The 15,574-nt window shown below is 38.1% G+C and overlaps 1 protein-coding gene across 2 annotated transcripts in view; it reads right to left on the reverse strand.

Moving 5' to 3' along the window:
• KIAA0586 (KIAA0586 ortholog) overlaps positions 1–15,574 on the reverse strand; it is a 146,191-nt gene that overhangs the window by 87,325 nt on the left and 43,292 nt on the right. Inside the window, exons 15-20 of one of the 2 annotated variants that reach the window (XM_056133223.1) lie at positions 15,395–15,518; positions 12,050–12,241; positions 8,856–9,043; positions 5,114–5,212; positions 3,394–3,474; positions 523–716 (exon numbers count right to left, since the gene is read on the reverse strand). In XM_056133223.1, coding sequence (XP_055989198.1) covers positions 523–716; positions 3,394–3,474; positions 5,114–5,212; positions 8,856–9,043; positions 12,050–12,241; positions 15,395–15,518 — 878 coding nt within the window. Of the gene's footprint in view, positions 1–522; positions 717–3,393; positions 3,475–5,113; positions 5,213–8,855; positions 9,044–12,049; positions 12,242–15,394; positions 15,570–15,574 lie in introns of both variants that reach the window. The other variant, XM_056133222.1, reaches the window with a different exon arrangement.

Raw genomic sequence — 15,574 nt, forward strand, 5'->3', positions numbered from 1 at the left:
TTGAACCTTGAGCATCATATCAAATAGTTTCAAGTGACTATGGTAAAGGAGAGGTCTGACAAACATGATTGCCACTCAATGCCTCTTTTGCAAACCACAACACCCAAAAGGAGAGAGAGAACAAAAGGGAATGCCCTGCCACAGAGGCAGGGTGGGATGGGGGATGGGGGGTGGGAGGGATACTGGGACCCGTGGTGGTGGAAAATGGGCACTGGCAGAGGGATGGGTGTTTGATCATTGTATAATTGAAACCCAAGCACAAAAATTTGCAAATCTACAACTGTACCTCATAGTGTTTCACTAATAAAAATTTTTTTTTTAAAAAAAAAGGAGAGGTCTGATAAATAAAAGCAGAGGATGATTTTAAACCAAAACTTAAAACTTAATACATTTATATAACTTAATACATACTAGAATTACATATATAACGTTTCATATATAAAGCTTAATAAATTTATACTGGAAATACAATTGGAATTGCTACTACAGTTCTACTGACACCAGCGCCTTCTGCAAACTCACCACTGGATTAAGTCATTTTCCACTGTTTCTTTCCTCTGAATTACTTTATCCAGACTGTCAGCAGTGGGCTGAAAAGAAGCAGCAACTGGTGGAAACGGCGGACCATTATATTTTGTAGAAGCAACTTTAGCATTTCTGTTAAATTCCAGAATTGGTTCGGAGCATTCTGGAATTTCATCACGTTCTTCCACTTCCTGGTAGCAAAAAAAATTAAAATATATTTATGTAAAGGTTCAACATTTACTAAATGAGAACTATGGGAAGGAAACTTAGGTTGGTAATACAACCCCTATAATTAACAGCACTCTAATTCAGTGATAAATTATTTATTATAAGCACATATACCATATGTGTAAGCTCAGTGTTATTTCATAGTGAATAAAACTTACACAATTATTTTGTCTTTGGCTTACTCCTGGCTCTCCACTCAAGGATCACTCCTGGCATTGCTTGGGATACTGTATGTAGTGTCTGCCAGGGCACGAGACCTGGTTGTTTGCATACAAGGCAAACACCTTACCTGGTTTAATGAACATTAAATATTAAAAATTCAATATTCATTTCTTTGTTTGGGGGCCATATCTTTTGATGTTCCAGGCTTATTCCTATCTCTGTGATCAGAAATCACTCCTGGCAGGACTCAGGAAACCATAAGGGGTACCAGGGATTGAACCCAGATTGGTCGCATGCAAGGCAAGTGTTCTACCTGCTATACTATTGTTCTGGCCTTCAATAATCATTTTAAGTAGTCATAAAACAAAAGAAAACTGTGCATCTATTAAAAGGATGTTTTCCTCTAGAAATTTACAAGTTATTATCATAATAAAACTGCATTTCCAAATATTTCTGCTTCCTCTTACAGAACCTGTAATTTTCACTTAAATATGCAGTCAGCTCCTCTTACATATTATTTGTACCATTATATCATGAACAAAATAATACCACCAGGAATAGTTTTGGCCCCAGTGACCTCCAAGCACAGTGAGGAGTGATCTTCACCCTTAAGAACCCTAAACCCTGAACACTGCCAAAAATGATTGCAAAATCTCAACAGCCAGAATTAACAATTGAATTTAGAAAATAAGCATCTCACAAAAGAAGATATACAGATGACAAATTAGTTATATAAAAAGATGTTCCACATCTTCTCTTGTGAAGAAAATACAAAATAAAATGACAATGAAATATCTCTACACACCTATTAGATTAGCCAAAATCCAGGACACTGACCAAATGCTTACAAAGAACTGGGGGAATTCTCATTCACTGCTGGAGGGAACACAAAAATGGTACAGCCACTTTGAAAAACAGGAATTCCTTACAAATCTAAACATACTTTAGTTGGAACAACAGGACATCTGGTACAGTGCTTGCATACACAGCACACCTGGGTTCAATTCCTGGCATCCCAAATCGTTCCCCAAGCACCACCATGAGTTATTCCTGAGTGCAGAGCCAGAAGTAACATCACCAGGTGTGACCCCAAAGCAAAACAAAACAACAAATCTAAACATATTTTACCCATACAATACAATAATTGCTGTCATTGATTTTTACCCGAATTTACTCATGTACATTTAGCTTTATTCATAGTTACTAAAATTTAAATCAAAACTTCCTTTACAACCAAAAAGGACAGTACAAAAAGTAAGGCACTTGCTTTGCATGCAGCTTGACCCCCATTCAAATCCCCATAACCACATATGTTTCCCCCCAAACACTACCAGGGATCACTCCTGAGCACTGTGCCAGGAATAACTCCTGGGCACTGTCAGGTGTGGATTAACCCCCGGACCCTCATACCCAATGTTCTGAAGTAAATAAATAAATATACAAACTGTGGCACATTTAAGGAATGACCTACTATTCAGTGCTAACAGGATGTGTTATCAAGCCACAAAAACATTTAAGAACCTTAAGTGCACAATTTTACGTGAAAGAAGCCAATCTGACAAGGCAATATTCTCTGTGAATCGAAACACATAACATTTTGGAAAAAGTAACACTACAGTTGTCAAGGACTGGCCTGAGTGGGGAGAAGGTTAACAAAGCATAGGACTCATGAGAAATAAAAATATTGTGTATGCTACTATCACAAGCGAATGCATTTCTCAAACCTAAAGAATGTACAGTATCAAGTATGAACTTTATTTATTATTTTTTTGGGTCACACCCGGTGATGCTCAGGGATTATTCCTGGCCCTGCACTCAGGAATTTATGACATCTTTATGACATCTTATTATCTCATTCCTACTTTGGACAAACTTGCAGGCTACCGAATGTAGCCTGCCCACAGGGCAGAGTCTGGCAAACTCCCCGTGGCCTACCAAATATGCCAAATACCAGTAACAATGATGGGTCTCATTCTCCTAAAGAGCCTTGAATATAATCTCAGGGCTAGGATGAAAGAGACGTTACTGGGGCCTGCTCGAGGCAATTGACGAATAACAGGATGATGAAATGAAAATGAAATGAAATTGCTCAGGTGACCATATGGGATGCTGGGAAACGAACCTGGGTTGGCCGCGTGCAAGGCAAATGCCCTACCCACTGTGCTATCACTCCAGCCCTGAAGTATGAACTTTAAAATAATCTAGGGATTTTGTATTATCATGTATTAATGTGGGTTTGTCAACAAATGTACCCCCTCCATGGGTAATAAGAAATGAGGGGGGTATGTACATGTGAAGTTGCATAAATAGAAAATTTTTTTTTGACTTCTTAATTGATCTCTAACTCTAAAACCACTCTAAAAAGAAGTAAAGTCTTATATACATATACATATACATGTGTACACATGCACACACACACAAACACACACATAGAAAAAGACAGAGAAATTTTTCTCACAGCTTCTTTAACTTCATTACCTGTATAATATCAGTTATTTCATCAAACTTGGTTCCTGGAAACTTCACCTCTTCTTCCTCTATTTCCATAAATTCTGGAGTCTGAAAGGCATTTTTCAAAGAGAGTTTCTTACATTTAATTTCTTTTGAATCTATACATAGCCTATTTTTATCATATCCTTTTTCTATCCTAGCATAAGTTTTCTTCTACACTGTCCTATTCTTTTGATATCTTGTTCAAAACTTTTTCTTTTCTGTTAACTCTTAGTTTAGACACTATAGTTTATAAAACTATTAACAGCAGGCTTTTATACATGACCCATTCCAGCAGCCCATCCACCCATGAGTGTCAACTTCTTTCCACCATTGTCCCAGTGTTCCTCTTCCTGACCCCATTTCCTGGGGTAAGCTTCCTACTAAAGACCAGATCTCAATTTCTATTGTCTTTGGGTATTTGTTATTCCCGTTATTTTTCTTTATATCCTATATATAAAGGGGCTGGAGCGATAGCACAGCGGGTAGGGCGTCTGCCTTGCACGCAGCCAACATGGCCGACCCGAGTTCGATTCCTCCGCCCCTCTCGGAGAGCCCGGCAAGCTACCGAGAGTATTCGATATGCCAGACACAGTAACAACAAAGTCTCCAATGGAGACGTTACTGGGCCCGCTCGAGCAAATCGACGATCAATGGGAGGGCCTTTACTTTACTTTACTTTACTATCCTATATATGAAAGATACCACTCTGTGAGTGTCTCTCTCCTAACTTCACTCAGCATGATGTTCTCCAGATTCATCCACATCAATGCTCAAAATTGATCAGTACATCAAATTCAAGGTAGTCCCAAGTCATTATTTCAATAACTATGAAAAATTAAAGGAGCAATTTTCTGGCAAACACATGATTAGCAAAGCAATTATTAATAAAATTATTAATTTTTTTACTTGTCTTTGGTTTTTGCCATGCTGGGGATCAAATCTAGGTTCTCACATGTACAAAACAAATACTCTACCACTGATCTATGCCTCTGTACACTAGCAAAATTATTTGCAACCATATGTGTTTTATTAAATCTCTGATAAAAAATTAATTAGGCACAAATTCCCATCAGGGCCAATTTTATTTTACTATTTTTAATTAAAGTTTTTAACACTCTCTCCCTGCTTAAAACTGCATCTCAATGACCACACTTAACTTATAGTAGATGAAAGGAGAAAAATTTTATAATTTTATCATGTAGCAAAATCATAACAACAAAACTAGAAATGCTAAGATCACTAATATGACAAACATGAACTCTAGTCACTATAAAATTCATTTTAAAAGAAAAAAATAATTTATTTGAAAAAAATAAAATCCACTTTATGAAAAGTGTAATTTAAGACTAATTAAAATTGAGATTCTGTGGCTCCCCCTCCCCCATCAGGACTGACCACTGAGTTCAGAGCCAGGAGTAAGCGGGCTGTGACTTCAAAACTAGAGAAAAAAAATTCAAGATTCTTCCCCAAAGAGAAATTATTCATATGAGAATTCCACAAAGTACCAAAAAGTTCCACTAAGGATTTTACCATTCTTTTCAATGTTTACAAGTATAATGAACTTAGACAAATTTTATTTTTTCATGTCTGTAAACAATTCTGAATTCACTTTGATAGCTGAAATTACCATAACAGATTATGATGATGATCAAAAGCTTTTCATGGAATGTTCACATTCATAGTTTCACAGCACTCAAAGTAATACCTGTTTCCAGTTTCTCTGAGGAGAAGGAGAGGCCTCTTTGGGACTAGGGTGAAATGGACTACCACTTGAAACGCTGTCAATATCCACATTGGGTAATACCTAAAAACAAAGTCAAGACCTGAAATGTTAAATCATCTCAATTAAAAGGCTTGTCAGTCTACATATAATAATATATAACTTAAAAGTCAAAGTCTAACACACATAAAGACAGATTTTTAAAAACCTGAAACAAAGGAGAAATATATAATCCTAAACATAAGACCACTATTTCCTTTGTCTTTTTACTATCCACCTTTGCTGAAATATAAACATTTCTACTCCCGATTTTTCACCAAACCTATGTGAAAAACAATTAGGTCATGAGTACCTAATCAAACTTTCATCTAGACTTTACAATTATATTTAAATAACTATATATTTAAACAAATATATATGTATCTTCATTATTCTCACTCTTTTGTTTTTGATTTTTTGCTTTTTGGGTCATACCCAGCAATGCTCAGGGGTTCCTCCTGTCTCTGCACTCAGGAATTATTCCTGGTAGTGCTCGGGCGAATATGGGATGTCAGGGATCAAACCTGGGTTGACCGCATGCGAGGCAAATGTTCTGCCCACTGTACTATCACTCTGGCCCCTATTTTTACTTTTTGTGATAAATATCTAGAATATTTCTATTTTTTTCTATTAAAATATATTGTGCAGAAGAAAACTTTATACAAAGTGTTTTTCCCTTAACTTTGAATTGTTTTATTATGTTAGGAATCCAGATAATTAGCTTCTTGACCCCAAATATTTAAGATTGTTTATAATTACTAACAAAATGCAGCCCAAAGCAGAACTAGTTTACATTGTTGAAACCATAATCAATTATAAAACTTCATCTAGGGGACTGAAGTGATAGCACTGCGGGTAGGGCATTTGCCTTGCAAGCGGCCGACCCGGGTTTGATTCCCAGAAACCCATATTGTCCCCCGAGTACAACCAGGAGTAATTCCTGAGTGAACAGCCAGGAGTAACCCCTGTGCATCGCCGGGTATGACCCAGAAAAAAAAAAAAAAACCTTCATGTAAGTTTAATAACTTTTCAGAAATAAGTTGGGGGGGGGTCCATTATTATATCAGTTGGTATTATCTTGACAACCATAATAGGAGAATGAAATTACTTAATTTCCTTGTTTGTACGTACTCTGGAGCGATTGCATAGCGGGTAGGGCGTTTGCCTTGCACACGAACTGGGTTTGATTCCTCCATCCCTCTCGGAGAGCCTAGCAAGCTACTGAGAGTAACCCGCCTGCACATATTCGATATGCCAAAAACAGTAACAACAAGTCTCACAATGAAGACGTTACTGGTGGCCCCTCGAGCAAATCGATGAACAACAGGAGGACAGTGCTACAGTACGTACTATGATTCATTTAGTCTTGTTGTGGTAGTAGCAGAGCCAGAGAGCCAACCCTAGGCCTTATGCATGATAGATACATGCTTAACCGCTAATCACATTCTCAGCTCTACTTATTTGTAAACTATTTCCACTTTTGCAGACTTATCCATGTTCTTTGAAAATTTCTAAATTTGTAACCACATATTTCCTTATAAATCAATGAGAATCTTTATATTTAAGAATTAATCCTCAGAAGATTTTTGTTGGGAGCCAGAGTGAGAGTACAGAAGGAAGGGCACCTGCCTTTAATGTGACAGACCCAAGTTTGAGCTCTGCCACCCTCTCTGGTCCCCTGAGCCCTGTACCACAAGTGAACCCAGAGAACAAAACAAGGAGTAAACACTGAGCAGTGCCAGAAGTGGCACAAAAAATATAGTGTTTTTTTAATAATGATTTTTTTAAAAAAAATTAATTCTTTTTTAAAGTATTAGTATTCAGGGGCTGGAGCAATAGCACAACAGGTAGGGCGTTTGCCTTGCATGCGGCCAACTAGGGTTCGATTTCCAGCATCCCATATAGTCCCCTGAGCACTGCCAGGGGTAATTCCTGAGCACAGAGCCAGGAGTAACCCCTGTGCATTGCCACGTGTGACCCAAAAAGCAAAAAAAAAAAAAAAGTATTCGTATTCACCATCCATTATTTTCTCTTTTCATTTAAAAGTATTGCATATATTTTAAATGTTACAGATTCAAATTAATTTTTCTATAATGTTTAAAGTTTTATTTTATCCTATTCAAATTTAGCTTCAGTTTTGATAAGGGTTCCATGCAATTATTTTCTAACTTTTCTGTTTTTTAATTAGTAATATTTGACAGTTATATATCAGCCTATTGGAACTCACTTGCTATACAGGAGGACTTTAGAGTTTAAAACTGATCTTTTTTCCACATTGCTAACTAAATATAACAAATTATTTTGTTACATTTACAAGAATTTCCCACTGAATCATGAGAGCTATCAAATATTACACACTTTTCAAATAATTAACTATTCGTGAAATACTTTAGTATACCAGACCAACATGCTTTAACTTTTCTAATCTTTTGTTCTTTTGTTCTTTCAAATAACCAAATTATTTAAGTAATTGTTCAGAAGGCCCTGTCATGCTGGAACCAACCTGCACACAGAGACATGCACCCCTTACCTCTGAGCTGTCTCCCTAGCTGCATATTGTCTTTTAATATCAACTTATATACAAAATTTAGTTATTTCTAGCATTATTGAGTTACCTGGATGTGAATTACTGGCTTAGAAGAATTTTAAATCATATAGAACAAAGATGAAGGTATTATATTACTATAATAAAAATATTTATTTTTATATTTATTTATTATAATTAATATATAATTATAATTATAATTATAAATTATTATTTATTATAATGAAATATACGTATATATTACTATAATGAAATATATTCATTCATTTCATTCATTTCATCACCCTGTTATTCGTCGATTGCCTCGAGCAGGCCCCAGTAACGTCTCTTTCATCCTAGCCCTGAGATTATATTCAAGGCTCTTTAGGAGAATGAGACCCATCATTGTTACTGGTATTTGGCATATTTGGTACGCCACGGGGAGTTTGCCAGACTCTGCCCTGTGGGCAGGCTACATTCGATAGCCTGCAAGTTTGTCCAAAGTAGGAATGAGATAATAAGATGTCATAAAAAGATGTCCTGATAAGACGTTCCGGGAGCTGGATTTTATAGTCTCTGAGTCTTGGCCGCTGATGGGATTACACGGCGCCAGGGGGTCAGGTGGTGGGTGTGACCTCCGCCTACTGGAATTTGGAGGATCTGGGTGGAAGATGCTCGACTCCAATTCGAGTAGGCTTGGAGGTCTCGGCCCCGGAACCCGCGTGGCTTTGTCCCTCTGCCGGTACCTTCAGGTGTGCAGAGAGTGGTCTCAGCATGGTGGTGGCTGGTCCTGGAGGTCTTCGGCTGCCGGAGCCCTGGTTGGGGCGGGGAGGGAAACTCAACCCGCTCCCCTCCAAGGGGCCTCGGCGAGGAACAGCCAGGCGCGGGGGCAGAAGACTGCACTGTTCTCGTCCGGGAGCTGGATTTTATAGTCTCTGAGTAATATATTTATATTATATTTATATTTATATTTATAGTAATATATTTCAAGACTCAGAGACTCAGAAATATATTACTATAATGAAATATATTTAAATAATGAAAGATAAAACCAAAGTTTTTATAAGGTAATAAAACAGATTTTGTTGATAGTGGTAATTTAGAAGGGTGATTTGAAGTCAAGCCTATTTTCTTTAAAACATTCTGTTCGTGTTTTCTCTATACCTGTACAGTAAGCTGAGGAGGATCCTTTTTTTCTGACTTCATTTCCACCACTGCTATGTTAGGTTTCTTTACTCCACTTTCTATTTTTCGAGAAGATGGAGGTATAGAAGTAGTCACGGTTATAGGGTGTGGCTTGTTTACAGCTATACCAGCAGGAGGCATAGACTCACTATTACTCTGGGTTTGTCCTAAGAAGTTTGTGGGAGAAAAAAGAGAAACTGTTTCAAAAGTAGAAAAGGAAAAAAGTTAATATCCTACCTAAACCTGAATAATCAAAAGAAGTATTGGCTGGTGTGACAGTATAGCGGTAGGGCACTTGCCTTATACATATGCTACCTGAGTTCAACCCCAGGCACCACATATGGTCCCCTGAGCACCACCAGGAGTGAACCCTGAGTATAGAGCAAGGACTAAGCAATGAGCACTGTCAGGTGTGGTCCCCAAACAACTGTAGTAGCACTGTCCTCCCATTGTTCATCAATTTGCTCGAGCGGGCCCAGTAACGTCTCCATTGTGAGACTTGTTACTGTGTTTGGCATATCGAATAACTCACAGGGAGCTTGCCAGGCTTTGCCCCAAAACAACAATAACAATTGAAAACCACAAAGAATTATCAGCAATCAACTTTCCCCTTACCAACACCTCTGCCAACATACTTAATCAGTCATCCTTTAACAGGAACTAACATTTATTGGGCATTTTAAGCTTACTAAATGATTCAAACTCACTAATTTATTTGCTTATTTGCTAGACTTTCTGAAATAGGGGAGTACCTGGTGACACCTGGGGAGTGCTCAGGGCATACTCCTGGCTCTGTATTCAGGGATCGCTCCTGGTAGAGCTCACCAAGGCTATACCCAGTGGTAGTGGGCAACTGGTCATGCAGCACTGAGGACCAAACTCAGAGCTTCATGCCTGATAAGCATGAACACCAGCACTTTGGGCTGTGTCTCTGGCTCATATACTAGCTTATTTTACCCTACATATATATAAGCTTATGCAGTATCATTATTATTGTCTACTTTTCGCAGTTTCAGAAAGAGATTTAGCAGAATTTGTTAGTAAAGATCATTTATAAATTAAAACACCAGGACTAAAGTATATTGCATTATAGTGTATTATTTTAATTCTTAAATTCTAATAACATTGTTGAAAATGATGACACTGGACAAGAACAAAGTGCTGAAAGGAGGTAAAGTGATATACATGATAACCTTTTTAGTACCTGTACTGTAAGCCATAATGCATAATGCCTAAAAGGAGAGAGATTGAGAAAGTGGGAGAGAGAGAGAGAGAAACAGAGATAGATGAAAGGCATCTGCCATAGAGGCAGCCTACAAAGTTGTAGTAGAAGGGAAACTAGGGATATTGGTGGTAGGAAATGTACAATGGCGGAGGGATGGGAGTTGAAACATTGTATGACTGAAACCCAATCCTGAATAACTTTGTAACTGCTAGTGTATCTCATGGTAATTCAATTAATAATAATTTTAAAAACTAATTAAAGAAAAACACCAAGAATAAAATACCAGTTTTTGACTGCTTATAAATAATATTATAGACGCCTATTTGATAGTTGCCAAAAACTTAATAGCTTTCACTTCCAAGATTTCCTTATTTCCTTAGGCTTCAAAGAGGAAGAATAGGATGCACTCGCCAAATGCACAGACTAGAAGGCCAGACTCCCTGAATTGAATCTTGGTTTCACCATGTGGCTTTTGACAAATTCCTTAACTCCTCTGTGCTTTAGTTAAGCACTGATACATTAACATGGATTTTAAAAGTTAATAAGCGCAAGTGCTCAGACTTAAACCTGGCACATAAGGAGGACTTTATGAGTCAGTTATAGTTCATCACTAGAAGGAAGGTTTGGAAAGTCATTAATTACTAAGCTGGCAGGTCAATAACCCATAATATCAAATATTAAAAATTATCTTACGTTGAAAAAAATACAAACTTATTTTTGTGGCTGTTATTGTTGTTTTTGTTTGAGAGAGACTCCCAAATGGTGCTCACAGGATACTAGGGAGACAGGCAGTGGTTCTCGGCCACCTGGACCTCACTGCTAGTGCCCGGGGTGCTGCAGTGTTATGAGTACCCTGAAATGTCAGGGACCATCAGGGTCATGCTGTGGTGCTCATGGGACCATGCCGAGGCAAGGATCGAACCAGGGTTGGGGATGTGCAACTCATGCACTTTAACTCCTGTACCATCTTCCAGCTTCAAAACTTCACATTTAAATCATACATCAAAATTATGAATGGCAGTAACACTAAAAAAATATTTTTAAACAGCTAAGTAGAGGGCCGGAGAAATAGTACAGTGGGAAAGGCATTATTTTGCACAGAATGATCCAAGTTTGATTCCCAGCACCCCATGTAGTATCCCTCGAGCTGTCAGGAGTGATCCCTGAGCACAGAGCCAGGAGTAAGCCCTGAGCACTGCAGGGTATGGCCCTCATCTTTCAAAAAATATAGGTAACTGATACTTAAAAGCTAGAGCAAAAGTGATTTGTTCATTTTTAATAAAAGTGAATCTTAGAGTCCTCAAATAAATAAATGATCAACTACTTGATTATCACTTACTAATATACAATTTTCACTAATCAGAAATTAATTCAAAAGTACATAATCAGTACTTCAAATACTTCTAAAACAAGATAAGATTAACAAGGTAAAGGTAAAGGTAAAGGCCCTCCCGTTGATCGTCGATTTGTTCGAGCGGGCCCAGTAACGTCTCCATTGGAGACTTTGTTGTTACTGTGTCTGGCATATCGAATACTCTCGGTAGCTTGCCGGGCTCTCCGAGAGGGGCGGAGGAATCGAACTCGGGTCGGCCATGTTGGCCGCTTGTAAGGCGAACGCCCTACCCGCTGTGCTATCGCTTCAGCCCCAGATTAACAAACCAATCAAAATTCTTAATTTTTCTGTTTTAACTGACATGTTTAAACATGCTTATATTATTTTACTTACAGCAAAGTACAATAAATACCAAAAGAATATTTCTTATGAGTGAAAATACAACAGAAAACTATCATTTCAGAGGTTGTTATTATCCAGAGTAAGATACATATTGAGAACCAAAATATACACAACAAAAGGAGGTAAAAATTGACTACTGTGTTAGCACCATTTGGCAAGTTGGGAAACCACTTAGGTTTTAAAATTTACCTCAGAAATTCCATTAGGGCTTACCTAAAAGAATTGCCATTGGGATTAGATGACCCTCCAGGGTACCTGAAAAAGTAGGCACTTCTCTGCTGGGACTGAACAAATACTGCTGCTCACCTGGAGCCAGCATAGTAACAGAGTGCTGAGGTTTAGAATCGACCCTCTTAGGTCTTGTGTGAAAGTCAGTTTGTGTTCTGATTGACTTGACTTTAGTACCTGTAATAATCAACAACAGTGATATTTAAAATACTGTTTGAACATCGAGTATCCAGACAGTCAAAAATACAGTGACTTTTTTTCCCCACAGAAAAATGTTATTCTATATAATATTTTAAGTCCTCAAAATAGGAACAACATAAATCAGGGGTTAGCAAATTTTTTCTTAAAAAGCTAGACAGTGAATCATTTCGTTTATTTGGCCATGTGGTCTCAATTCTGCTAGCATAAAAACAATCAGAAATACATAAATCAATGCAGCTATATTTCAGTAAAACTTAATATAAAGGCTCACCGGGAACCTGCATGCAGGCCATGATTTCCCAAGCCCTAAATAGATATAAGAAACTATTGCTATTTGTAAGAAACTAGTATTATTACTATGTGAGAATAGATATGACAAGGAAAATAAGTACTGGATAAAAGAATCAGAAGGATATCAAGAAAGTACTTTTTAAATTTTTCTGTAAATACAAAAAAGGGTAATGATTTCTGGAATTCAATTTTTTCTTTATTTCATTACTTTTAAATCATTTATATAATTCTGTATAAAAAGGCTTGTCCTTTTAAATTATGTACAGGAAATCAATTCTTTGAAACTATGTACAGATAATCGAACTACAAACAGATAATTCTTCTGAAAAATGAAAACTTTATCTGAATTTGTCTCTTTGGAGGAGATGCATTTCTATGGAACCTAGGGAAGATGAAGAAAACACATAAAATGACAAAAATATTTTCTAAATAAATTTCTGTTATTACTATTTTTACTTTTAAGATGTATGTGTGGAGGCCAAAGTTATAGTACAGCAGGAATGGTGCTTGTCTTGCATGCAGCCAACTCAGGTTCAATCTCCAGTACACCATAAGATCCTGAGCACAGAGCCAGGTGTGATCCCTGAGTACTACCAACTATGGCCAAAAAACAACACAAAATAAAACAAAACAACCAACCTATAAAATAATACCTACTAGTTGAAGAATTTCAAAAAGTAACAAAAGCCAGGGCTGGAGAGATAGCACAGCAGGTAGGGCGATTGCCTTGCACGTGGCTGAACCGGGTTCAATTCCCAGCATCCCATATGGTCCCCTGAGCACTGCCGGGAGTAACTCCTGAGTGCAGAGTCAGGAATAACCCCTGTGCATCCCAGGTGTGACCCAAAAACCAAAAAAAAAAAAAAAGTAACAAAAGCCAAGCCCCAGGCACCACTAGGTGTGGCTCCAAAACCCTACCCCCCCATCCCTCTCCACCATGCCCAAGGCCCTACATTCACATACAAATAATGGAACCAAAGTCAACCGATCCATTATTTACTAGTGATGAGAAAGAAATCAAACCATGTGATAATGCAGTTATTTTTAGTTGTGTACAAAAGTAGCCAAAAAAGTTTCACCCTCTACCAAAAGCTCTATGATGGTCCCTAATGGTACAAAAGTACCTGTGTAAATGTTTTGTTATAATATACAGCACATGGTTGATTATTTTGAGGCATCGAGAAACTGATGAATAAAGATCTTCAAAGAAATGTCCACATTCTCTAGATTATAACTGAGATTTTTTTCAAGAATCATCTTACAAAAACAAATTTTATCACACTTTATCAGAATATGTTCTTGAGTATAAAACGGGAGAAATTTGTCTTCCAAATATTCCTCTCTGGCCTGATACCTTTATCCCTCCTCTGGAGCACACTTTTTCATTATATCTACCAAATATAGTACACACAAACTATTCAACTCCACAACTAATATTACTATTCTCTTGGGCAATTTCTGGGAAAAACTATAGATGAGGCGTGTTAGTGGTTCATATTGCTTCACTAGGTTAGAACAATCTGAAAACATTAAACCATCTCTCCCAAGCTTAATCACTTAATCACTTAACTTCCTGTTAGTTGTCGATTTGCTCGAGTGGGCACCAGTAACATCTCCATTTGTCCCTGTCGCGTGCTAGTGTAGCCCAATGGCATCTGTTCGCTCTGGGAACATGAAGAGCCTCAAACCGATCGTTTATGATCTTGAGGAAGAAGTCTGACCATCTGGTAGGTGGGCGGCCACGCAGTCTTTTGACATCCCGTGGAATCCAGTCAGTAACAGCTCTAGTCCAGCGGTCGTCTTTAAATCTCATTACGTGACCAGTCCATCTGATTTTTGACACCTTGGCAAATGAGACAGTGTCCCTGATTCTTGATCATCGACGGATGTCGGAACTCCGGATTTTTTCTCTCATTTGAGTAAAACGTGATATTCCAAGCATAGCTCTTTCTATTCTTCTTTGGGAGACCTGAATAGTGTTCTCATCCTGTTTGCGTAGGGCCCAGGTCTCTGAGGTATATGTTAATGCAGGAAGAACAGTGGAATCAAAGAGATGTGCCCGGAGCCAGAGGTTCTTCGTCCTCTTAGCTATTTCTTCGACGTTCTTGAAGGCGTTCCAAGCCGCTCTCTTCCTCCTGCGCAGCTTGGGTGCCAGGTCATTTGTCATGTTGACTTCTCGACCTAGGTACACATAGCTGTTGCATTCGGAGATGGTCGTTCCGTTGAGAGGGAATGGGGCATCAGGAACGAGGCTGTTTCTCATAAACATTGTTTTCGTAAGATTCAGCTGTAGTCCTACCTTTCCACACTCACCATCACAGTCGGCCAGCATTTGTGCCGCTTGGCTGATGTTTGGTGTTATTAAAACAATGTCATCAGCAAAGCGGAGGTGGTGTAATTGCCGACCATCTATCTTCACTCCCATTCCTTCCCATTCCAGTCGTCGCATGATGTTCTCGAGGGTGGCACTGAAGAGTTTTGGTGAAATGGTATCACCCTGCCGAACCCCTCTTTGATTCTGTTGAGACGGAAGTGGTCATTGAAGCCCTAGCGAATCAGGGCATTCAAGCCCAATACATCAAGATCCTCTGTGAGCTGTATTGCGGATTCACTACCAGGATCTCACCCAAGCTAAAAAAAAAAAATGGAATACTCTCTTTTTTCTATTTATATTGCACCTTGAGATGCTAATATTTTGCCTACTCTGCAAAAAGAACTGTGTACATACATAAGCTTCTTATAACCTAAGCTGCAAAAGTAAAAAGCAAAATTTTTAAGTTTACAGAATAAATTCGTACCATAAAAATGTTACATCTACCAAAAATAGGGGTTCCTTACCTTTAACTCTTTCGATTACTTTCGGTCTCTGTGGTTTGGACTTAGGAGATGGAGAGTTAAATCTGAGATAAGGTCCCTTCTTCAGAGTGCTGCGATGGCCCTGATAAACTGGTTTTCCATAAATCTGTAACAGGTAATCCTCGTCATGTGTCATTACAGCTGTTTTAAAATATTCCTATA

The sequence above is a fragment of the Sorex fumeus genome, unplaced genomic scaffold, assembly GCF_029834395.1.
Source record: "Sorex fumeus unplaced genomic scaffold, SorFum_2.1 ptg000098l, whole genome shotgun sequence".
NCBI classification, from domain to species: domain Eukaryota; kingdom Metazoa; phylum Chordata; class Mammalia; order Eulipotyphla; family Soricidae; genus Sorex; species Sorex fumeus.